This window comes from Engraulis encrasicolus, chromosome 24 (genome assembly GCF_034702125.1).
Source record: "Engraulis encrasicolus isolate BLACKSEA-1 chromosome 24, IST_EnEncr_1.0, whole genome shotgun sequence".
Taxonomy (NCBI): Eukaryota; Metazoa; Chordata; class Actinopteri; order Clupeiformes; family Engraulidae; genus Engraulis; species Engraulis encrasicolus.
Window position 1 is genome coordinate 40,193,183 of NC_085880.1, and position 25,316 is coordinate 40,218,498.

The 25,316-nt window shown below is 45.7% G+C and overlaps 1 protein-coding gene across 6 annotated transcripts in view; it reads right to left on the reverse strand.

Annotated features, from left to right (window-relative positions):
- The window catches only part of birc6 (baculoviral IAP repeat containing 6), a 267,517-nt gene that overhangs the window by 219,540 nt on the left and 22,661 nt on the right, over positions 1-25,316 (reverse strand). For all 6 annotated transcript variants that reach the window (XM_063191494.1, XM_063191492.1, XM_063191495.1 and 3 more), the window contains exons 4-18: positions 23,645-23,838; positions 23,189-23,300; positions 18,945-19,027; positions 18,562-18,784; positions 17,916-18,088; positions 15,543-15,601; positions 13,044-13,132; positions 12,634-12,723; positions 10,309-12,037; positions 6,567-6,716; positions 6,126-6,354; positions 4,181-4,341; positions 3,529-3,660; positions 2,348-2,479; positions 1,468-1,631 (exon numbers count right to left, since the gene is read on the reverse strand). In XM_063191494.1, the coding sequence (XP_063047564.1) occupies positions 1,468-1,631; positions 2,348-2,479; positions 3,529-3,660; positions 4,181-4,341; positions 6,126-6,354; positions 6,567-6,716; positions 10,309-12,037; positions 12,634-12,723; positions 13,044-13,132; positions 15,543-15,601; positions 17,916-18,088; positions 18,562-18,784; positions 18,945-19,027; positions 23,189-23,300; positions 23,645-23,838 (3,720 nt within the window). The remainder of the gene's footprint in view (positions 1-1,467; positions 1,632-2,347; positions 2,480-3,528; positions 3,661-4,180; positions 4,342-6,125; positions 6,355-6,566; positions 6,717-10,308; positions 12,038-12,633; positions 12,724-13,043; positions 13,133-15,542; positions 15,602-17,915; positions 18,089-18,561; positions 18,785-18,944; positions 19,028-23,188; positions 23,301-23,644; positions 23,839-25,316) is intronic.

The window sequence follows — 25,316 nt, forward strand, 5'->3', positions numbered from 1 at the left end:
TAGGAAACGGAAAAAATAGAGAAAAGGAATCAAATACAAGACACAAGCAAAGGATACTCAGTAAGAAAAAGACAATTCAGTCATGTTCTAGGTACATATTCCACAACAACAATGTGTGCATTCCAATATGAGACCTTGCGTCCTCCACTTGTGCTTGTGGCCTCGTACCAGGAAGTAATACGTCGCGTTGACATCACTGACAACAGCATTATATTTCAATATCTCACAAAAACTCAATTGTAAAGTCATTTTCTAATTCTAAAACAGGATGGTAAATGAAGAATAGTCCCCCAAAAATTGTTTTGGCTAGGCTGACAGCAGGGAAACTTAATTGTTTTCTCCACGGAGGCGGGGCATCAGCAAAACGTGAGGCCACAAGCCCAAGTGGAGGATGCAAGGTCGCATATTGGAATGCACACAATGTAGTTTCTCTTTTCAACCACTTGGTGTTGCTAGCAAGGCAACAGCCCCTGACCCGGAACAAAATCCAATCAGCACCCACCCATTACTTCCATCTGGCCAGATTCACACAGAGCAGGATGAAATCCTGTGAAGCCAAGGGCATTATAACCAGGTGACAGCTGCCCACTGTAATAGTATTAATGCTTAAAAGGTGCACTGTGCAGGAAATGGTCAAAACAGGTACTGCAGTGCTGCTCATGGAAACTGAGTTGCCCCATTGCCACATTTGATCTTTTCATGAAAGTTTACTAAGTAATTAAGTAATATTTTCTAGTATGACCCAAGTAAAGTCCTTTTTGTGGTTAAATTCAAAATGGCGGACCACGGAGAAGATCCCTCCTCCATAATAAGTACTTAGAATTTGATGATGGTGGTGGTAAGTACTCATGAAAAAGGTAACATTAGTGAATCGGTAGCATGAATTCCGGAAATAAACAAGTAAAAATCTTGCACAGTGCACCTTTAAGAGGGGGCCTGTCAGGGTGGTCTGATGAAGGAACGCAGCAATAGACCACGCTCACACCTTTTTCAACTAGAGTAATAAACTAATTTGTCTTTTTTCCCCCCACCAGTCAATTATTTAACTTCCATTGACAGCACAGTTCACAACACACTACAACAGGTATTCAAAACAAATGGAAGGTTACTTTGACACAAATTTCCTGTGTCACAATCTGGCCCACCGTAAATTCTGGGAATCCAAATGAACCCAAAATAAGTTACTATATTTTATTTATTACCTCTATTATAGTCATCATCATCATCATCATCATCATCACCACCACCACAATATAGTGGTATTTGGTGTGTAAGCAGTAGTATTTCTTGGTACAAGCAGAGTGCAAGGCTGTTAACTCCTCTGAGTAACAGGAATCCAAAAAAAATTACTCTGTTTTATGTATTAACTACATTATTCATCATCATCATCATCATCATCATCTGGTGGCATGTCTTGGTGTAAGCAGTGATATTTCTTTGTGCAAGGTAGTAAATTCCTGTATATACCTTGGTGGCCTGTGCTCTCTGCAGCAGGGAGGAGAGGGACTGGGCCTTGCTGCTCTGGGGCTTGGAGGGCATCCGCACCACGGGCCGAGGGCTCTCCTCCATGCCCTTATCGCTCACCGCCTTGATGTGCACCAGGAACGAGCGGTACTTTCCCCCGGCCATACCTGCACAGAGAGGAGACATCACAGAAAACAATGACCAGATGAGCAATGCCAATTGATGAGTGCTTTTCACATCCACTTCTTCCAATTGATTGATTGATAGCCCTTTACCAGACACCGTCCCCCCACTTGGACGTTGTAATAGTCACTGAAAAACTTAACTGAACTACACCACTATGACAGTGCACAGGGAATTTAGTAATACATTACGACTTACTACGTACGTACCATTCTGGTAAAAGCTCATTTATAGCAGGAGTAGTGTCTTATTAAGACTCTTAAGAGCTTAATAAAGCTACTTTATAATATTACTTCTCCGCCGCTGCCAGAATACATTCATCTGCCTAACTACTTGTATGGCATCACACAGAAATAACAGTGAGTGCGTTCCAATATGCAACCTTACGTCCTCCACTTGTGCTTGTGGCCTTGTACCAGGAAGTAATATGTCATGATGACATCACTGACAACAGCATTATATTTCAATATCTCGCAAAAGCTCAATTGTAATGTCATTTTCTCATTTGCAATTGAGATGGTGAATGAAGAATAGTCCCGAAAAAAATGTTTTGGCTTGGCAGACAGCTGGGAAACAAAATCGTTTTCTCAACCTTGGAGGGGCCAGGAGGCGGGGCGAGGCCACAAGCACAAGTGGAGGACGCAAGGTCGCATATTGGAACGCACTCAGTGCTTCCTTGTTCATCTGCAAGAAGGCTCACCTTTGACTAGCTTGGGGCTCGTTAGGCTCAGCATGCCCGCGTGGCCGGAGAGGTCCAGGCCACTGGCCAGCCACACAGGCCCACAGAGGATATCCTCCTTATGGTCCTCTAGAAACGGACACAGCCTTGAACCTGAAAGCAAAGACAGAAGAGTTGCCATTACACATATGAATGATACACAGCAGTGCTGTGCAGAGGTGGCCAAAATAAAAGTTGAGGTAAAAAAAAACAAAAATCAAAACCTGCCATAGTTTTCTTCCAACACAAGTAACTTCACTGAGAGACTGGTCATAAGTTACTATACAGCAATGTATCCGCTGGTTGGATCAAATTTGTGCGATTGTTTTTCTTTCTTTCCAGCTACATCATTAGGTGCAATGGAATAAATGATCTAACTGCCATTTAATATCATGTGCTAGTGTTGCACACCATAAATTTACTTCTACTTCAACTTTGGCCACATCTGGTGCTGTGTGATCACATGAAATGAGGATACTGATGCTACAAGAGTGCAACACTTGATATAAATGATTTAGAAAAAACACTCTCACCGGGTGACAAAAGACAACATATTGTCCTTGCAGAGATCTCATAAGACCATTCCAATAGTGGAGAAATCTACAGTGGTTTTGTGCAATACCCCAAACAATACAAAGACCTTGTGGGGATTCTGCACTATATGCTTACTAATGTGCCTCCTTAACCTTGTTGTGATTTCATAAAGCCCCCGGGGGAGTTAACAAAAGCCCACTGGGACTGGGACTTTCAGAAGGAACCTTGTAAGCAAATCTAGGGTGTGTTTCTCGAAAGCGTCTACGAAGAAAGGCATATTTTACTACAGTTGATAGCCAGTTAGCAACTTAGGCATGTCAGAGTTTTAAAATCTGCCTATAAAAAAATATGTTTACTGGTAAACGGAATGCCAAAACCAATGAGTTTACAAAAACATCCATACACGTGTAAACAGCTTCCAAGTCAAGTTACCTGAGGACCCTACCGTGGCTCTACGGTAGGGCACTAGATTACTATGCCGGCGACCCGGGTTCGATTCCGGCCTGGGTCATTTTTGCCGATCACTCCCTGTGTCTCTCCCCACACGTTTCCTGTCTATCCTTCACTGACCTGTCCCGAATAAAGTAAAAAAAAAAAAAGCCCCCAAAAATATCTTTAAAAAAAGCTACCTGGCGACTCCTCAATGTCCATGAACTGGATGTCCTCTGTGAAGTCGTGCAGCAGAGGCTGGCCGTTCCTCTCTCCGTTGGTGTGCAGGGCCTGGGACAGGGGGAAGGTGATCTGCCTGTCCACAGCCGTCTCTGGAGAGAGAAGAGAGGAGGGAAACAAGCAAAGGTCATTTATCAGAAGAGGAAAACTCATGTCAGCTGTCAGGATGCCTCAAACATCATAATGCTCGTCAGGAAGAAATAGTGCATATAATAATACACTGAGGGAAGCAACATTCAGAGTGCATCTCTTGATGTGTGCGTTACAGCCAAGGGGAAAGAGTGAGAGAGAGACAACGAGACAGATCTTGAGAGAGAGCCAGAGAGTTGGGGAGATCGAGAGTGACAGAGATAGATAGAAGCATAGAAAGAGAGGTATTGAGAGATAGAGACAATCAAAGTGAAAAAGTGAGAGAGGGGAAGACGAGACAGAGCGAGAGAGAGAGAGACAGAGAGACGGAGAGTGAGAGACAACGAGACGGAGCAAGAGAGAGGCAGAGAAATGGGCAGAGAGAGATAGAGGGAGAGGGAGAGATGGGGAGAGAGAGAGGGAGAGAGAGAGATGGGGAGAGAGAGAGGGAGAGCGAGAGACAAGAGAAAAAGTCCTCCTCACCGTTGACCTTGCCCAGTCCCGGGGCCTTGTTCTTCAGCAGGGTGACCTGGATCTGGGGAATGTTGGTAATGTTGGCGTTCATCACAAACTTGAAGTCCACGTGGCCCACCATGCAGGCCTTGGGCAGCACCAGCTCAAACACGTGCTCGTCCCAGCTCGAGCTGCACAGCACACAAGACAAAACAAAACAAAACAAGCACCCCAGCCATTAAAATTAGGGGCAGCAGCCGTGGTCAAGGGGTTAAGGAGAGCAGCTTCAGATTAGAGAGTTGCAGGTTCGAATCCCTCCCTTCCACTCCCTCCCATGGCTGTGGTGCCCTTGAACAAGGCACTTAATCACCCACTGCTCCCGTGAACGTATGTCTCTGAATGACATGTCTCTTTGGACAAAAGCAACAGCTAAGTGTGATGTAATGTAAAACAAACGTAATGGCATACTGTTTGACCATTGCCTATTTTCCACTGCCATTTTTCTGGTAGGTCTACAGCTCGACACAGCACAACTCAGCCACCACTTTTTGCTTTAAGATTGAGCTGTGTTGTGCCTACTCGAAAAGCAAAAAGTGGCGACCGGGTCGTGTTGTGTCCAGCTGTTGGCCTACCAGAAAAATGGCAGAGGAAAAGAGGCACACGTAACTTCAAATAGTCAGATATAAGGGTTTTTTTTGACTGGGGGCAGTGTTTTCCCAAAAACAGGACTCCTGTTCCTCCACCAGTGTGCAGCTGTGTACTATACAGGTGTGGTCTATGCATTATCCAAACATCACCACTAGCCATCAAGAGCTATCAAGCAAAGCCCTGAGGCCGAGTGGTGTGTTTGACCTGTCCTATGTGGGATCATGTCAGTGAGAACCTATGTCTTTGTTTAGTGTCTATGTTTTGGGTTTGTTTTTGTCAGCAACATACAACACATAATTAATTAGGCAGTGCAAGAGGATTTTTTTTTTTAAAAACGTCACAGAGCAGTTGTAAAATTGTCTAGTCATGATAGACCCACATCTGCAAACAAACACATTTCTTCAATGATTGACAAATTAAATGTGGGTCTAGCACGGCTAGGCAAGTGGTAAACAAACAGGCAATATATCCAATAATATTACACAACATTACGATTGTGACACAATGTTACGCAATGTAGCAATTATGAAGTCCACATCCACATGTACCTGTGTCAATGCAGTTTTTGGGCTCAGGCGTCAGGTGGCAAAACTACAGCTAATGCCCATAAATGAATTACTAATCGGTATTGAATACACTGTAATGAATAAGCTTCTTAGATAATACAAAACCAGGGTTTCCCAAACTGAGGTGCATGCAGGGCACCCCCAGAGGTGCACGGCCTGCCACAAGGGGGTGCGTGAGCTGAATAGAGCAATGGCCGATGTGTGTTTTTATACAGCCTTAATGAACATTAATTAATCTTTTAATTGTATGCTAGAAGGGTCCATCTGAAGTGTTAATTTATAATAAAATGTATAGAACAAAATTCCCATGAGATTCCCTGAATGGAAAAACCTCTATTGAAAGGATTTTATGTGTGCAGACTTCTCAGACAGAAAACTACAGTCAGCCTTTATCCTGCACCATTCCCTGGGATGTGCACACTCTTCACCTTCAACTGAACCCTGGTCATTACCCCACCTGTCGCTCTGCAGCGTCCAAGTGCGTGTGTGCTGCGCTGCATCATTTCCTGTCCCACTCTTCACTATACTGCCCTAATAAGGCCAAAAAATGCCCCCGGGAAAAAAAGAATAACTACGCTGGCGACCCGGGTTCGATTCCGGCTCTGGTCATTTGCCAATCCTTCCCCGCCTCTCTCCCCACTCATTTCCTGACTCTGCTCCACTGTCCTGTCAAAAATAGGCAAAAAAACCCTAAAAAATATTCCTTAAATAAATTAATTGATAAATTAATTAAAAAAAACGAATGTCCATTGCCCCATTACCTGTCGCTCTGCAGCTTCCAGGTGCGTGTGTGCTGAGCCGCGTCTCCATGGTGCTGCTGGTGCAGGTGCTGGGGGTGCCGTCGCTGCTGCTGCTCCTGCTGAACCTCCACCCAGCACGGCGGCACCGTGGCCGAGAAGCGCGGCGTCAGCGTCTCGAACCGCGTCAGCTCCACCAGCGACGACAACACCTCCACGCCCAGCGCTTGGTCCACCAGAAGGTCCACTCCCGCTGAAGCACACATGGAAATATTTATTTAACGTTATAAAAACATTGCACTTTTCAATGTTTATTTGTATGCGTAATTCCCTGTTTATTTATGACCCTTCTTGTTTTCTTGTCTTAGCTATGTGTATTGTATAGCTGTGAGTGTATATCAGGCTTAATCATTATCATCATCATCATAATCCTCATCATCGTGGAGAGTGGAGATGGAGGCCCACCTGTGATCCCTGGGCTTGAGGGGTTCGAGGACGGCTTCGTCCCTTCAAACAGCTGGTCGACCCCTTTGGAAAGGGGCCCGTCGACAAAAATGTCGGCATCATCTATATCGTCAAACACACCTCCAATTTGAAGGAAATGAAGTTCTCCACCTGGAGGGGGAAAGAAAGAGGACAAACTCGTGTTAGGACACTAAAACCACTAAAAACCTATAGCAATGCTTAATGTGCACAACTGCCAGGCATGTTGACAAAACTATGCTATAACTGTGGCACAAATACATCACATTCTTCACCCTCAAATTCAAAGGCACAACAACTGATACATCTCCCCAACCCATTCAGCAAACACACCCTGAGTGTTAATTATTTTCATGTCTGATAAGACCATTACTCCTCGGTTATCCTGGAAGTGGTCATGGGACAGCCATGGCTCAAATGGTTAGAGCACTGGTCTTTAAATCAGATGGTTGCTGCAGGTTCAAATCCCATTCTTACCAGCACCTTCACCCATGGCTGAAGTGCCCTTGAGCAAGGCACCTAACCCCACACTGCTCCAGGGACTGCAACCAATACCCTGTACCTAAATAACTGTAAGTCGCTTTGGATAAAAAAGCGTCAGCTGAGTGTAATGTAATGTGTAAGAGCTTTATGATGAGCCATCATGGTGAAACCCAGACATTCTCGCCATGTAAATTTCACGTTTCAATCGAAGCCCTTTCATTTTGGTTTCCTTCAACATAACCACTTTCTTTTTATTAAAGTGATACTGTCCCATTTTTGGAATTAAGCTCATATTACACATCCCCTTGAGCTAAATAATGGAGTTTTACCTTTCTCCTGTACTTTCAACCGTTCTCTGAGTATAGCAGTGCAAATTTTACTTCCATGCTAGCAGTTAACATTGAGTCCTATGAGACCAGCTGGCGGCTAACTGGTCTCATAGGAGTCAATGTTAACTGCTAGCTTGGAGGTAAAATATGCACTGCGGTACTCAGAGAATGGCTGAAAGTACAGGAGAAAGGTAAAACTCAACTATTTAACTCAAGGGGATGTGTAATATGAGCTTAATTCCAAAAATGGGACAGTATCATTTTAAGCCAAATACCTTCACAATCCCATTATCAACATCACACTATACATCTTCATCTGTCCTACAGGCACCACACAGAGTCATGCATGAGTGCACGCACACACACACACACGACATATTATATAGCAAATGTGGTGCTTGCGGGAAGTTGCAAAGCATTCCTGTCATAATATCTCATATTATTCTGTGCATCACCGTGTGAGTGGGTGTGTATGTACAGTACGTCTGTGTGTATGTATATCTGCATGTGTGTGGCCAGGACACAGCCATGATTTGTGTTCATCTTAGGAATTCATAGGCTATGTGATACATTTACAACTGCAAGCTAAGAGGGGGGGCACCAAGGCCCTTCCCCAGGCCCTGCTACGGCTTATTGGAGCCAACTAATGCAGCACACGGTCGGCCAGGGGAGACACTGCTGGGAACTCTGTGGGTGCATTCCAATATGCCGATTTCCGTCCTCACCTTGCTCACTTGCCTGCTTGTGACCTCATGATGATGTCACCGATGACAGAAAATAAATGACATATCTTGCAAAAGCACAATTCTAATGTCATTTTCTCATTTGCAATTGGGATGGTGAATGAAAAACAGTCCCCCCAAAAGTTGTTGTGGGTAGGCAGACTAGGGATGGCGAAAATTTAAACATATCTTAACCGGTTACTGAGACTCATTAACCTGTGGTTAACCGGTTAACCGGCAATATTAAATTATATAACGTTCGCGTGACTGATAGGCACAGCACTGAATTTTTTAAATTTTATTTCTCACATAAGCTTAAGCCTTTCTTTTGCTGCTCAGACAGGACCTGTCATGTCCAGCCAGCGTCGCCAGATGGAAAATGCTGAATTATCGTACCAAAACCTCAAAATTATCGTTTTTGGGGGCTTTTTGGGAGGAAATTATTATTATAATTATTATTACCGGTTAACCGGTGGCAGAAAATTTAACCGGTTATCGTTGATCCGGTCGACTATCGGTTAACCGGTTACCGGTTAACATCCCTAAGGCAGACGGCGAGGAAACGTTATCGTTTTCGCAACGGAGGTGGGGCCAGGAGGCGGGGCGAGGCCACAAGCACAAGTGGAGGACAGGAGGCTGCGTATTGGAATGCACCCGGTTTGTCATTGGCACTGCTCCACATTAACCCATTGTGTCCTGGAGACACATATACGCTGCATTCAGGTTCTTGAGATTTGAGCTGTATTATTAAAAATGTGGGAAAGTTAGATCTGAATGAACACATTCCAAGGTTAAACGAGGGTCCTAGCTTTTAAATGCAACTCATTTCATGTTTGTATGTGCTTCGGAGGCTGAGATATTTAGGATTTAATAGGCAGAGGGCACCCTTTCCCAAAAAGGGCTTAGGACAAAACTTGGGGTAAGAGCCAACAGCACTGCAAGCTACTGGGAGCGGAGGTCAATGCAGCTGGTAATGCCTGCCCTGGCTATGAAAAAAATGCTGAGACAGAAATCCAAACGGTTTAATTCAGAAGACACTCCTGACTCACCAGTGTGTGAATCTGAGAAAGATGGACTCAAGTAAAAGTCAAAAGTCAAATACTCAAAGTATTTCACTTTCAGCGTTCCAAAACCACAACAAACATTTATACAACATCTCGCTTTTGGCCAATGTTTTGAAAATAGTCTACTGCACGGCAGTTTAAGAGACCAACATCTGATCTGACAAACAGTTTACCAGACGCACTAATAATAAACAAATCTTTGACCACCAATATCTAATAAAGCCTCATGATTAGAGGAATGAGCGCATAAATTCATAAAATGAAGTTTAATTCCGAATTGTGAAATGTTTACATCATGTTTTCAAAGCGGAATTAAGTTTTATTCGGAATTAAAATGTCCCATGTAACTGAGACCAATATCTCATGGAGCGTCATGATGAGAGAGGAATGAGCTTTGGAATAAGCTTTGTCTTTACAGCCAAACTCTGCCAGTACAGTCAGCTCCTCAGAAAAGGGAGAGAGATGGGCATCTCACCTTTAGTGCAAGCACACACCCGGTTGGTGAGGCAGCTGTGGTGTAATGGTTGGACTGTAGATCACAGGATTGCAGGTTCGTATCCTGCCCTTACCACTCCCTACACCTCTATCCACGGCTAATATGCCCAAGGCACCTAACTAGTGTTGCACCGATACCGATACCAGTATCGGTGGATTGGCACTAAAATGGTGGCATCGGTATCGGCGAGCGAGTACCAACAAATAGGGCACCGATACCATTTACAGGTGCTTGTATGACACTTAAACAGCCTTGAAATTAGTTATTTCATAGAGGTATATACAAAGTATAAAATGTTTTGCTGGATTCACTTTGTATTAGTCTTTTTCCTGTTTCACAAAAGGTAGGCAGCAGCCCGAGAAAGCCATGCAATGATTTTACATCCAAGTAGTATGCACTACAGCCCTTCATATATATACATTTAAAATAGGGTGGTATCGGTATCGGCCGATACTGCACAGCCAGGTATCGGGTATCGGTATCGGGGCCAAAAAATGGTATCGGTGCAACACTACACCTAACCCCACACCTCTCCAGGGACTGTAACCAATAACCCTGTGATACCTGTAAGTTGCTTTGGATTAAAAATGTAATGTAGTGAAGTGCAATGCAAAGGCGTCTCTGCCTCACCTTTAGTGCAAGCACACAGCCGGTCGGTCCCCGAGCAGTAGGTGACGGAGACAAAGGGGTCGACCTCGTCGCCGCTCTCCTTAACGGGCGGCTCCACCTTGGCCAGCACCTCCAGCGTGGCCAGGTCCAGCACCATGATGTATCCCGCCTGCGTCGTCACCACCAGCTTCTCCTTGGCCGTGGACGCCGCCATCCCCGCCGCAAGCGGGGAGGAGGCACTGGGGCCGTGCCCTGTGGATGCCGCCATAACCCCCGCGGCCGTGCTGCTGCCGCCGACACCACCGCTACTGCCACCGGCGGCCATGTTTGGCCCAGACGAAGCGGAAACGGGCCCGTTCTTGAGCCCCGGCGGCGTGTCGTCCGAGGCGTCCTCGCCGTCCTCCTCGCGGCCGTCCAGCACGTCGGCGGGCAGCAGGATGAGCGAGGTGACGGCGTCGCGCGGCTCCCGGATGTGCTGCACCCTCACGGGCTCCTCCTCCAGGGTCACGATGCGCGTCGAGTAGTTCAGCTTGTAGAGAACCAAGTAGCCGCCGCCACCACTGCTGTTGTTGTTGTTACCGCCCGTGCTAACACCCCCAAACACCCCACGCGACGAGGGCGACGTCGGGGTCTGCTGTGGGGACAGTGGGGGCTGCAGCAGCGGCTGCTGGTCGGGCGGCAGGATGAGGGGCGTCTGCTGAGGCGGAGAGGTGCCCGGTAGCGGGAGAGCACCGTGACCGCCCTCGATGCCATTGGCCATCGTGGGCACGAGGGCCGGGTGGTGGTGGTGGTGGTGGTGGTGCAGGTCGTCCTTGTTGCGGCTATTGCCACGGCTACAAAGCGCGGAATGCAGCCGGTTGAGGTTGTTGAGCGCCTCCACCTGGTTGATGGCGCTGAGCGACTCGACGGAGCAGGGCTGCAGGCCCACCAGCAGGTGCAGGCCGTCGCTGCAGGGCGTGATGGAGTCCACGTACAGGTTCTCCTCCTCCAGCTCCTTGGGGAGCCGCAGGCACTGGACCAGGGCGCCGGGCCGCGGGGCCGCCATGGAGCCCCACTTCTCGGGCCCGGGGTCCGTGACGGAGGCGTTGTTGCCGGTGCCGCTGCCGCTGCCGGTGCCGCTGCCCAGGCCGGCCGTGGCGTCGGCGAACTGCTGGATGTAGGTGATGGGCGGGTCCTGGAGCAGCAGCTGCTCGTGCGAGTCGAACTCCATCTCGATGATCTGCGGCACGGTGAAGCCCTCCTCGTGCAGGCTCTTACCCATCAGGCTGTTCATCTGGGCGAACACCTTGCCGCTGCCGCTCGCCTTCTCGTCCGCCTCTTTGATGCTGTACAGCAGCAGCACGGGGATAGTCCGGCGGATGGCCGAGACGGGCAGGCCGCCGCCACCGGGCGAGGCCACCAGCTCGGGGGGGACAACAACCGGGGGCGGGGGACACGACTCGATCTCCATGGGGCCTTGGTCGGGGGTCCCCACCACCACGATCGGCGTATTGGGGGTGACCTCAGGGGCCTGAGTCCTTAACAAAGGTCCGTCAGGGACCCCCACCAATGTTGAGGAGGAAGAGGAGGAAGAGGATGGTGGGGGTCGGCCCCGGGTCGGGGTCAAGGTCGGGGCGAGGGACGGTGGCGGCGGCGGTGGTCCCCCGGCGAGGGGCGAGCTGGCGGCCGAGCGGTAGCTGAGCAGGCCGCCCGTCAGCAGGCAGGGGAAGGGAATGTTGTGCTGCTCGGCGGCCGACGGCTTGTCCTTGGCCTTAGAGTAGAGTAGAGTAGAGTAGAGTAGAGTAGAGTAGAGTAGAGTAGAGTAGAGTAGAGTAGAGTAGGGTAGAGTAGGGTAGAGTAGGGTAGAGTAGGGTAGAGAGTAGGGTAGAGAAGAGTAGAGTAGGGTAGCGTGGAGTATGGTAGAGTAGAGTAGAGTAGAGTAGAGTAGAGTAGAGTAGGGTAGGGTAGGGTAGGGTAGAACAGAACAGAGTAGAGTAGAGTAGAGTAGAGTAGAGTAGAGTAGAGTAGAGTAGAGTAGAGTAGAATAGAGTAGAGTAGAGTACCACTTATTAATCCCGAAGGAAATTTAGGTGTCTAGTAGCATACAAAAAATAGATCATTTCACATTAAACATTGAAATATAATACGTGTCGCAGTGCAATAGTTGCTACTGATTGTTGGAGGAGGGATTGTGTGTGTGTGTGTGTGTGTGTGTGTGTGTGTGTGTGTGTGTGTGTGTGTGTGTGTGTGTGTGTGTGTGTGTGTGTGTGTGTGTGTGTGTGTGTGTGTGTGTCTGTGTGTGTGTCTGTGTCTGTGTCTGTGTCTGTGTCTGTGTCTGTGTCTGTGGTTTAAATGCGGTCCAGTCACCTTGTTGTCGGCCTTGGCCTGGGCCAGCGCCGGGTTGGCCCCCAGCTCCTCCAGGTCCTTGACGGTGTCCTCCAGGACGCTGGCCACCACCTTAGTTTAGTAGTTTAGTTTATTTAGTTCAGTTCAGCAGGGACCATGCACAATAGTCATTGTTTACAGAAGTAAAAACATGGCTTGTGCAAGATTATAGCTACTGTATATTTCCATCTGCAGTCCCTGGACAGGTAAAACTACATTAATAATTAAAATACAGTACATACAAAAATAAGCACACCCATAGGCCATGGGTTCACCCCTCCACACCGCACCACCCCCCCAAAAAAACCCACACACACACACACATCAAAATGGCATAAAGCTGAGTCATATGTTGAAGTAAAAACCATATGATTAGTGTTGACAAGACTGACCTCCCACTGCAGCTTCTCCGGCTGCTGCAGCACGCTAAGCGCCGTCACGCCCAGGCTCACCTCCAGGTTCTCCTTCTGACACGGGTGACCTGCGGAGACGAAACGACACGGGGGGAGGGGAGGGCAGAGGAGACACATGCAAGTCAACAACCGTTATCTAAATCATTGGGTGCATCCCAATATGTGTCCTTGCCTCCTCCACTTGTGCTTGTCTCCTCGTCCCGCCTCCTGGCCCCTCCTCCGTGGAGAAAACGATAAAGTTTCCCAGCTGTCAGCATCGCCACAACAACTTTTGAGGGACTGTTTTTCATTCACCATCCCAATTGCAAATGAGAAAAAGACTTTACAATTGAGCTTTTGCAAGATATTGAAATATGATGCTGTTGTCAGTGATGTCATCATGACGAGAAGCAAGTGGAGGAGGCAAGTGGAGGAGGCAAGGTCACATATTGGGATGCACCCCTCGTCTCTATCTGCTGCTCATTTCCTGTCTCCTCTCACACCATCCAGTCATAATAAAAGCCCAAAAAGCAAAAAAAAAAAAAAAAAAACATGAAATCCAGATATCATGCATATTTTGGTGACTTGCAGAACAGAGGCGTGAAATAGGAGACAGGTCAGTCACCAACTGCTACTGAGGTGAAGTGATACTTTCTAGATATATTGTGCCCCAAGGCAGTACAGATATCCATCAGTCAATGTACTAATAATGACAAAAATACAAAAAGGAAAGACAAAAAGTCTACAAACATGGTGGACAACCATTAAGGTTTTTTGAAAGGATTTAAAACAACACCTTGATGGAAGTATGCTGATCAATCCTTTGGAGGAGATAATTGTAGTGATTATACTGGCATACTGGTTTTAGGTCAATGTCAAGAGGCAACATGCCAACACAAAAGACTCAACAATGTTGACAGATTTCAGTAACACCAAGTAAACAATGCACCAGAAGCTTTATAGGAGTGCACATCCAATGTTGCTTGCAGCGATTGAAACATGCACACACACACACGCACACGCACACACACACACACACACACCCATGTGACTTGTCTAACACAAATCTGCATAGCATATTACCGCGCACGCACGCACGCACACGCACGCGCACGCGCACGCGCACACACACACACACACACACACACACACACACACACACACACACACACACACACACACACACACACACACACACACACACGCACGCACACACACACACACGCACACACACACACACGCACACACACACACACACACACCCATGTGACTTGTCTAACACAAATCTGCATAGCATATTACCGCGCACGCACGCACGCACGCGCACACACACACACACACACACACACACACACACACACACACACACACACACACACACACACACACACACACACACACACACACACACACACACACACACACACACACACACACACACACACACACACACACACACACACACACACGCACACACGCACACACGCACACACGCACACACACACAGTAAATCCTGTTAAGCATGTGGGTGTGCTGGCAGGCCTGCTGGCACAGCAGTGTGTTTGACTAAGGCCACCGCTGCCACTCAGCACGTCACCACTGAGAACAAAGAGATGGGAGAAGGCAGAAGGGCTGAGGCTACGTTTATATCAGGGATGGAAATAAGCACCCGTCCACCTGCCAATGACGGGTGAATTTGGCCTTTGGCAGGTGAAATATGTCAACCCACCCGTCACCTTGATGGGTGAAATTTTTCTACAGGCGCACGGGTTAATGCTGAATTATACACAGCATCCAACATCAAAGGTTTAAGCAAATTGGTAATGAAAATAGTTACTTAGCACAATAACTGAATTTATGACCTCTGAAACAAAAGTATTGATCAAAAAATGATCTTTCTTGGCATTACAATGTTTGGAACGGTTTAATATGAACTGGTAAAAATGGTGACTGACTGGTAGATTTTATAATGTACCAATTTGGGTACCAAAAGTAGCGTCGGCGGGTTTTCAATTTTTCGCTGCCTTTTACACGAGAACGATTGCAAGTGGTGACGACACAATATTTTGTCTGAAGTGTCATTCGTTTTTGCAGCAACCTGGCCGTCGGGAACTGAAGACGAAAACAAATTGGAGACCAGTTACATGAAGGCGTATGGGGGGTGAACGTGTGTTGGCTTTGTTGCCGTTTAGACGGAGACGCAACCCGGGTCGTCTTCAAAACTCCCCACTCTGAAAGGAGTCTTCAGATTTTTGCATCTTCAAGCCCCGATGGCGTGTAAATGAAAGGCACTTCTGATAAAACATTTTGTCGACTTCCCTTGCAATCGTCCTCATATAAACAGCCTAATTTCCCTCGGGATTAATAAAAGTACTCTACTGTACTCTACTCTAGCCCCTGAGACGTGGTAGTGTGCTGTAGACAAATCAAGTGGGGTGGGGAAGCCGACCGCAGAACCACAGAACTGCAGGGGTCAAATCCGCAGACAGCGGTGCGTACCTGTGACGGACTCTGATCTGGAATGCTCTTCGCTGTCCGAGTCCTCCAACTGGTCGTCACTATATAAAAAAAAAGGAACAGAACACAACAGGTTAAATATCACTCAGCGCAGCGGGACGTGTGTTCAAAAGCCTGTCAGGGGGGAGTTTGTTTTTCACAAGACGGTGATTCATCCTGACAGATGGGGATGGTGGGTTGGTGAGAGGGTTGATGATCTATTTTGATCCTCCCCAAAGAAAAAAGTATTTTCTCAACATAGGCGGAGAAATGAATGCTTGTCTGCTGCCAAACAACCTGATTAGTTGACAGATGTCTAGAACTGGGAACACAGTAATATCACAGTTCAACATTCGCAAGAAACTTCTGAAATTCAAATCAACCAGAAGAACACACCATCATACCACAAAAACGCCCAGATGGGTGCATGTGAATTTGTGCATTCATGTGCTCTCGGAAACTAGTATTTACGAGTCTCGGACACTCGTTTATGAAAACTTTCAACAAGTTTTCCAGTGGAAAATATCACTCATGCGTGTTGTTCGTGCCAGCGTTTGGTATTTCAGGGTTTCTGCACATTTTGGATCACCAAATATAAGACTTTTTAAGACAAATATAAGACCTCTGATGATAAAATATAAGACCACCGCTCGGGGTGAGGCATTGCAATATTGCTAATGTTATTAGTTTGCATTGCTATAATGAAATGTAGGCCTAGTACATAATTATATATAATAAACAATATTATATGACTAATGTGCTTTTACAGTGTAGCCTAGGGTAAACACAGTGTAAGCAGTAGCAAGGTGTAACTGATCTGTAGGCCTACAGACACCATGCATGCATATGGTCAGTTAACTGACAACTGGCATTTAATTGAGGGTCCCACGCATGTTTTGACGGCCTATGGAAAAATCAGATGAATGTTCATCAAATGCCTTTCAATGTACACATTAAAAATGGCTCAACAATTCATCATTTCTGATGGATAAATAGTTGAATGCACTTTGCTATTAGGAGAGAGGACTGGTGTCAAAAGGGTTAAATGTATGACTACTCTGAGTGCCGTTCCTCCTCCTCCAGCTCGCTTTATCAGAGACGGGTAGCAGAAGCAAGCGTTCTACTTTGAGCTTAGCCTGTCTGTAGTTTGTTGTTCTCTAGATGGGCGCAAGAAACAGCGCACAACTTGGAAGCGATTTCCAGCATGTCCATAACAAGCATTTAGCGCGTTTACCGTTGCGGACATTACGCACCTCGCCAGATCATTGGCTTCGTATATATTATGTTACTCATCCGATTTCGTATTGCCTCGCGCTCACTTCCTCATGCTGCCATCATGTTAACGAAATCATTTTGCATTTGACAGAGGCATCAAATAGCCTGTCACGTATCTAGAGGCGATTTTGAAAGTGTAGGCTATTGTATGAAGGAACAATTATTTTCGAATACGGTCATAATGGACTTTATGAAATGAACCCTTTACATTTAGCAAACGCTTCTACCCAAACGCGAGGGCATGGCTAACATGCTTACGATAGACAACATTATAACGACTGATTAGGCTATGCGTCCTCCCGACACAGTTAACATCAAGCTTCATATTCCGACGTTGCTTTGGATAGCAGCTAACCGTTTTATTTCTTGTCCTCAAGCCACATTACAATGAACGTGCATCTATCTACCCATCTCGATTCACGTTCATATTTTTTCGACCACTTTTTCGACTGTTTCTACTAGAACACGCAAGTAGGCTAGACGCTGCGCCCACAGGTCTGCGGCTGCCCCCCGCTGTGTGGCCAGCGGGCTGCGCTGCGCCACAAACACAGATCCGTTTCCTCTACTTTTCCGCATCTTGATAAGGGACGTATGCCGGTTAAATAAGGTTTATAGCGTCAAAAAATAGACCTTTTTCTTACACTCAAGCTACCCAGATGAAATATAAGACCTCCCACGTAAATATAATACCACACTTCCAAAAATTGGCGAAATATAATGCTTTATAAGACCTTAAAAAACAAATATTAAAAGTAAGACTTTATAAGACTTTTTAAGGATCCGCGGAGACCCTGTATTTACCGTAATTCCGAGAGTACATAAATGCAGTTTTCTAATTCGTTCCCATGGTTCCCTAGCCTGATTATCATCGACGTTCAAATCTCTTCGAGACTTGGTCTGACCAAGAGCATGACAATTACCATTTCCCAACCGGCATGGTTGACCCACCTCCCTTGGTCTACTTATGGTTGTTTGATTGCCAGCAAAGTGGGAGGAGTTCCCGTATTTTTTCGGGATTTGCATTGCTCTTGACCTGTCTAGTTGCAACGCTGAGAGTGTTGCGTCACTAGTAGGGCACAACCTGGCTAATGGTTCCCCTACCTGTCCCCCTCCAGCTTTGGCAGGTCTGAGCAGCTGGACGTGTCCTCCAGCCAGGCCAGCGTGGGCCGCCGCGACTCGGTGGACTCGCTCCCCAGGCCCTGCTCTCCGCTCGACAGGAAGAGCTGCCGCAGGATCACCGGGTCGTACGGGTTGATCTCAAACTTCAAGTGCACCTGTTGATTTTACAGTAGAAACGCAAGTTAGAGAAAACACTTACTGGACCTTTAAGGTACTTAAAGAGTAATATTGCAGGGTCTTGAGGCTATGCATTTCAATATAACTTTATCCAAATAACATTTCATGCATTTCTTATAGTTCTTCAAAAGGAAATAGGGCATGAACTGTTCAGCGACGGCATGTGCTGTTGATGATATTTTGTGAAATATTCAAGATATTTTTCTGCATTTTAGACATTCATTGAGACAGGACAGTTGAAGGTGGAGATAGGAGACCAGTGGTATAGAGAGAGAGAGATATTATATGGGGAAAGGGTAGGATTAAGAAACAGCCCAGGCCGGATTCGAACTAGGGTCCCCATGGGCATGCAAGCCCTAAGTGGGGGGCTAAGCGCGCTGCGGCACAGTGCCCCATACTATTCATGTTTTGGCGGTTTCATTTGGTTTTGCATGTTTTGTTTGAAGCGTACCTTCATGAGCTTGGACACGTCCCATATGCAGATCTTGCCCCTCTTGGTGGCAGCCGCCAGGAAGTGCGGGCAGCTGCCGAAGCCGTAGCAGGCGATCTTGTCCGAGCCGTCCGGACTGGGGAACTGCGCCGGGCTCGTCGCCAAGGTGACCGACAGTGGAACGTTCTGCGTGTGCTCACCCTTCACAAACGGACAGTTGGGGGAATGTCGCTCATGTTCCGACCTGCCATTGAGAAGGACTTCAGATTACTCACACACTTCTTTCGACCCGACTCAGATATGAATCCAGAAATATGCTCTGGTTCATTGAGCAGCGGTATTAAAGCTTCAACACGGAATTAATCATCAAATGTAATGGCACATATGGGTCATGATTGACTCACCACGGCTCATCTGTGGGCTCCCAGCACACCAGGCACACGCTACAGGTGAAGCACATGGCCCGGTCATCTCCCGTGGAGGCAGGCTGCAGAATCACACAGAAAAATGAAAATGAAAAATGCAGCATATGAGAGAGAAACTGAGAACATGAAATACATTACATTTAGATTACGCTTTTTTTTAATCCAAAGTGACTTAGTTATTTAGGTACTAGGGCTGGGTTCAAAAGATCGAATCGCGATCCAATATCGATTCTCGTTCGAAAAGGGCAATATCGATTCACAATTTGTGGATCGATCTTTTATGGACCATTATAGCTGCTATTTTCTCAACCACATCCTGTAGCTCTCTTCCACAGTTTCCCACTTATTTCTCACATACCAACGTATTTCATATTTGTGTGGGCATCAAAGGTTGATATATTTAGGTTTTTATAGTTGGTCTTAGATTTCTAGGCATAAATGGGTTAATGTGACAAGGCAGCAATACAAAAGATCAATATCGAATTGAATCGAATCGGATCGTGGATCGAATCAGATCGCAACCTTCTGGATCGGAATCAAATCGATCCAGGAAATTTGGATCGATTCCCAGCCCTATTAGGTACAGGGTATTGGTTACAGGCCCTGGAGCAATGTGGGGTTAGGTGCCTTGGTTGAAGGTGCTGGTAAGGGTCAGGCATGAAAACGGGTCAGGGGTCAAAAAGGAAAGGTGAGGAGGTGCGGTGTGGCACAGTGGCACGCATGTGTGGTGTGCAGTTGCGTTTTTGGGGGATAGTGTTGTATAAGAGTCATACTAGGGGGGTCTGGGGACATGCTCTCCCATGGGAGAACATTTAGCTAAAACCGTATTTAAATGATGAATTTTGAGCATAGTGTAGCGACTCAGGGACAGTGAACAGAAGAAGAACTGCCAACCATCTTCGTTACTTCATGATTGTCATGCTGTCATGTCTGATGAGGGGGGCAGATAGATAGATAGATAGATAGATAGATAGATAGATAGATAGATAGATAGATAGATAGATAGATAGATAGATAGATAGATAGATAGATAGATAGATAGAAAGATAGATAGATAGATAGATAGATAGATAGATAGATAGATAGATAGATAGATAGATAGATAGATAGATAGATAGATAGATAGATAGATAGATAGATAGATAGATAGATAGATAGATAGATAGATAGATAGATAGATAGATAGATAGATAGATAGATAGATAGATAGATAGATAGATAGATAGATAGATAGATAGATAGATAGATAGATAGATAGATAGATAGATAGATATAGATAGATAGATAGATAGATAGATAGATAGATAGATAGATAGATAGATAGATAGATAGATAGATAGATAGATAGATAGATAGATAGATAGATAGATAGATAGATAGATAGATAGATAGATAGATAGATAGATAGATAGATAGATAGATAGATAGATAGATAGATAGATAGATAGATAGATAGATAGATAGATAGATAGATAGATAGATAGATAGATAGATAGATAGATAGATAGATAGATAGATAGATAGATAGATAGATAGATAGATAGATAGATAGATAGATAGATAGATAGATAGATAGATAGATAGATAGATAGATAGATAGATAGATAGATAGATAGATAGATAGATAGATAGATAGATGGATGGATGGATGGATGGATGGATGGATGGATGGATGGATGATGGATGGATGGATGATGGATGGATGGATGGATGGATGGATGGATGGATGGATGGATGGATGATGGATGGATGGATGATGTTGGATGCCTCGCGTAGCCTACATGCGCTTCTTCTCCGTAGTGCCTACTAGATAATTTCGCAATTTCGTAGCGCACAGATCCGTTAAAATAGCAGTCAGGAAAACGTGCCGTAGGCCTACCCAAGCTTTCATTAACGGAGCTCTTTTGAGAATAAATACTTTTTCACGTGGGCAGGGCAAATGCGGTTTCAAATTATTAGGAAAAACAGCTTACCCACTGTGGCTAATCCACTCACACACTTCTCATCGAAATGCTTGCGTCTTGATCTCATAACAAGTATCATGATCTCAAATAGCTACCTCTCTGGTAAACGTGTAGACCATCTGTGACAGATCGTTTGGACATTTGCTTATAATCAGAGATGTTCTAGAACTATAAAGAAAGATATTTGATACAACTACCAGACCAAAGCAGCACCTGTTTAAAACTGGGCTTTCAAAGATAAGTATGAAGGGCGGGACTTAGATTGTGCTCGTTCACGTTATTGGCTGTGCCGACAGCAACAAATGCTATGATTGGTCAAACGTCATTGTCAGTTGTGGAATCTCTTCTGAAACTGTATGAAGTTTTCTGCGGTAGAGCGCTAATGATAGGCCTACAGTAAGTTGGCGCTACAGTTTTCTCCTCGCTTGACACCCCCCCCCCAATGTTTTTCTCCTCGGATCTACACGATTCACAGAAATGACCCATTTTGATTTCAAAACGGCGAATTTCGCCGAAAGGTGAGGGATTTTCATGCCTGAAGGGTGGGATTTGAACCTGCAACCCTCTGATCTAATGGCCAGCTCTCTAACTGTTGAGCCATGGCTGCCCCATGCTCACATCATGCATAAACATCATAGAGACCAGGCTTGTACGAAATTCCGAATTGAATGAATTTCAATTCAAAGTAATGCCATAATACGAACAGTAGGTGGAGTCATTACCTTGAATTTCTTTTAATTTAATCTACACCACCCCATTGAAAGTACATAGAACACCACCACCTAGTGTTCGTACTATGGCATTACTTTGAATTCTTTCAATTCGGAATTTCATACAAGCCTGGTAGAGACAGAGCTAGAGCATATGAGAGACAGCGAGCACCAAAGAGATACAGGGGTTCCCAACGCTTTCCAACTTGAGACCCACTTGAAAATGTTACAAATGTTCGGGGCCCACCTCCAACCCAATAAACAATAAAACAAATCAAATAGTGAACTGCAACATACACACAAATATTATTTTGATTTTTAGAAAATGACTTCAAGGCCCACTTGGAATACTTTCAGGGCCCTGGCCCGGAGTTTGAGAATCACTGAGATAGCGCATGTGGGACAGCAAGCACAAAAGAGATAGAGGATACGAGAGACAGTGAGACGAGTGAAAAAAATAGAGTACATGAAAGAGAGAGCGAGAGAGAGAGAGAGAGAGAGAGCGAGAGAGAGCGAGAGAGAGCGAGAGCGAGAGAGAGAGAGAGAGCAAGAGAGAGAGAGAGAGACAGAGAGCGAGCGCGAGATAGAGACTCTTGGTCCTGGAGAATCTGAATCAATATCTAATACAGCAGGCAGGGTTGATTAACGAAGCTGAAGCACTGCCAGGAGCGGAGCTATAGGGGGACAAGCAGGCCATTTCCTCCAGGGCTCAGAGCCCTCCTGTCTTGGTGTTGGGGCCTCATTGTGACCATGGCAGGCTGTATAGGTTGTATAGAGAGGCCATGTAGGTGGTTTGCCCTGGGGACCTGGGTGCATTGCAATTGTTTCGCCACTGAGCACCGCATCTGAACTCAGCCAGGAAGATCATGGACTTTCTATTATTTCAACTTCCAACTCAATCTATCACTATTGGCACATTCTCATTACGAAATTCTGTATCAGTGATATGATTTGCGGCTTTACTTAAGCACAATAATCACATCCTTTAGAAAGGGCGTTTATTGTGGCTTGACCTCGTTGTGAAAGGAGGCAAGTCGTTTCCATGGTTTCAAGAAATTCCCTGCTGTCTAGGGTTAGAGAATCCCTTTTCCCGGTTCTGTTGGTATAGCAACCAGGTACCAAAGAAAGAAAAGAGATGCAATGCCATTTCCATGGAAAAAAACATTTACCAGTAACAGTATCTAGAATTGTATAGTGGGAATAGCTGAGGGGGAAAAGCCTATTTGGTGCCTGAGGAAGCCTGGGGAATCTTGAAGATTCCACAAACAAAACCAGCAGCGCCATTTTTGACTGTGCCACAATGTAACCTAATGGCAAAATTAATGTATGCAAGATACTTGAAATGAGTCTTCAGCTAAGAGACTGAAAGTACAACAGTGGCCATAGAAAAAACAGAAACAAAAACTGTTTTGTGGAATAATGAAAGAGACACCAAATACAAACAAATGGTGCAAATTCAAAGGGAATACAGAGAAGAAAGTGAAAGAGAGTGAAGAAGAGGTGAGAGTGAAAGAGAGAAGAGCAGTAGTGTCTTCAAATTCGTGCCTACCTGGTGGTAGAAGCCAGCCTGGGCCATGGGGTCTGGCTGTGCCCAGCGGTAGCCAGCGTGGGGCCACGAGGTGAACGTTTCTCTCCTGTTTGCCTCACTGTACATCAAGGATCTATGGGGGGGGAAGAGAAAGTTTCTCGACTATAATTCACAACAACAGCGAAAACTCTTTCAAGTCTTAAATTCCATAAAAATGAGTTAAGTTAAGTTAAGTTAAGTTCTCATATACCGCTATATACACTGTACATAATTGGAGCATATCTGTCTGTGATGCCGGAAATGGGACAATGAGAGTAGAAAATGGGTGACAAATCCATCATATGTATTTTTTAAAATTAAATGTACTTTAAAACATGGCGCGCGCACACACATACGCGCGCACACACACGCCATGCAATCTAACCCAGGACTGCGTCAGCTCAAGCATCAGTGCATTAAACATTAGATGATCCTCACCTATCCACTGAGCGCCCAGGCCCCACGCCCAGCTCCGGCCGGCCGCTCGGTAAGAGGTAGGAGAGCCTGTCCATGATGGACGAGGCCACGGACAAGGCAGCCACGTTCTGGTTCATCTTCTTCAGCTCGTTCACGATGGCGCTGGCCACCACCTTGATCACGTGGTGTGGAAGATGGAAGGTCACCGTCGCCCACTGTGGAATCAGACAGGACAAAGAAACAGATATTACATTACAATACATTACATTACATTTACTCTGGCCACCATCCTACACAGTGCATCTTTAAGGATGCTTTCATGTCTGATTCTTGAGTGTTTTTTAGAGAAATGAGCTGACTGATCATCAAGCCATGTTGTTACGATATCTGTTATCTGAAACATGTTTTGTTCAGGTTCAGGTTCTAATGTCGGATGGGCAGTCGTGCTAGTTCTTGGTGGAGCTCCGATGGGAACGTTGTTATACATCGTCTACAGCCGTTGATTGGTTGGTCAGAAAACACAGTGGCGTATGGAGGATTCCCCTTACAAAATGAAAAACGCTTTTTAGGGCAAAAGAGTGGGCCACAATCTTTTGAGAACATTCTATTTTGCTAGAAAAACGTAACTACTGCAACAAAATCTTTCATTAAATGCTAAAAATGTCAGCATCTCTCTCAGTTATACTCCATCACTACAGCATTCAGGGTTTGGAACAACACTGGGAAACAGCAGAAAAACACAAACACAGAGTAGCTGTGCAGTTGAGTTGTCTGGTCTGAAAATATTGTCTGACACACCACACCAGCCCACACCAACCTCCTACCCTTTCTCATGGGTTGCAAAAAAATCACAACAGCCAATATTAAAAAATGCTCATCTTTCACTGCACTGCAGCAATTTTGAAAGAGAGCAGCAGTAAAGGACGAGACAAAAAAGACAAGAGGGTCGTGTTTAATGCAACTCAAACACGGGGAAACAGTCAAACACAAACTGTAAATTCCTTTTAAAAAAAATCTCTGAGGTTGGCTGAAACATCTTGTCTGACTTAACAACAACTGTTTGAGGAGGCTCATCAATGATTAAGCCACTACTGTACTGTGCAAACCGTGCCCTGTGTTGAGGGTGTGGGTGTGTGTGAGTGCATTCAGGTCTTGTTGCGAAAGCATGTGTGTGTGTTTTTGTTTTGGCCGCCACCATTACACAACAAAGGCGATTGGGTCATCACAACGCCCAGTCAGCGAAGCACAAACCATTAGTAAGGGGTTGGTCCCAATGCGTCAGGGACACCTTCAGCCAACTGTAACTGCAAAAAAACATGATTTTTAAATTGTTTCAAGTGAATGGATGACAGCCGGGGCTTTCATGAATTCCCTGTAACAATAAATAAATAAAAAGTCATGTTTTTTACAGTTAGAGCCAGCAGAAGGCATCCGTTACACTGAATGACAATGCCATTTTGCAAGTCTTTGACCCGTCAGCACACGCACGCACACGCACAACTAGCTGAGGGGCTATAGGGGGAAAGCTGATCAGGTCAGGTGTGCCTAGTTCTGCTGACTCACCCATGCTGCTAGTACACTAGTACGCACATAAACACAATAGAGGAGGAGACACCCTCAACACACCCACATCTTCATCCCACTACAACACACACACACACACACACACACACACACCCACACCCACACCCAC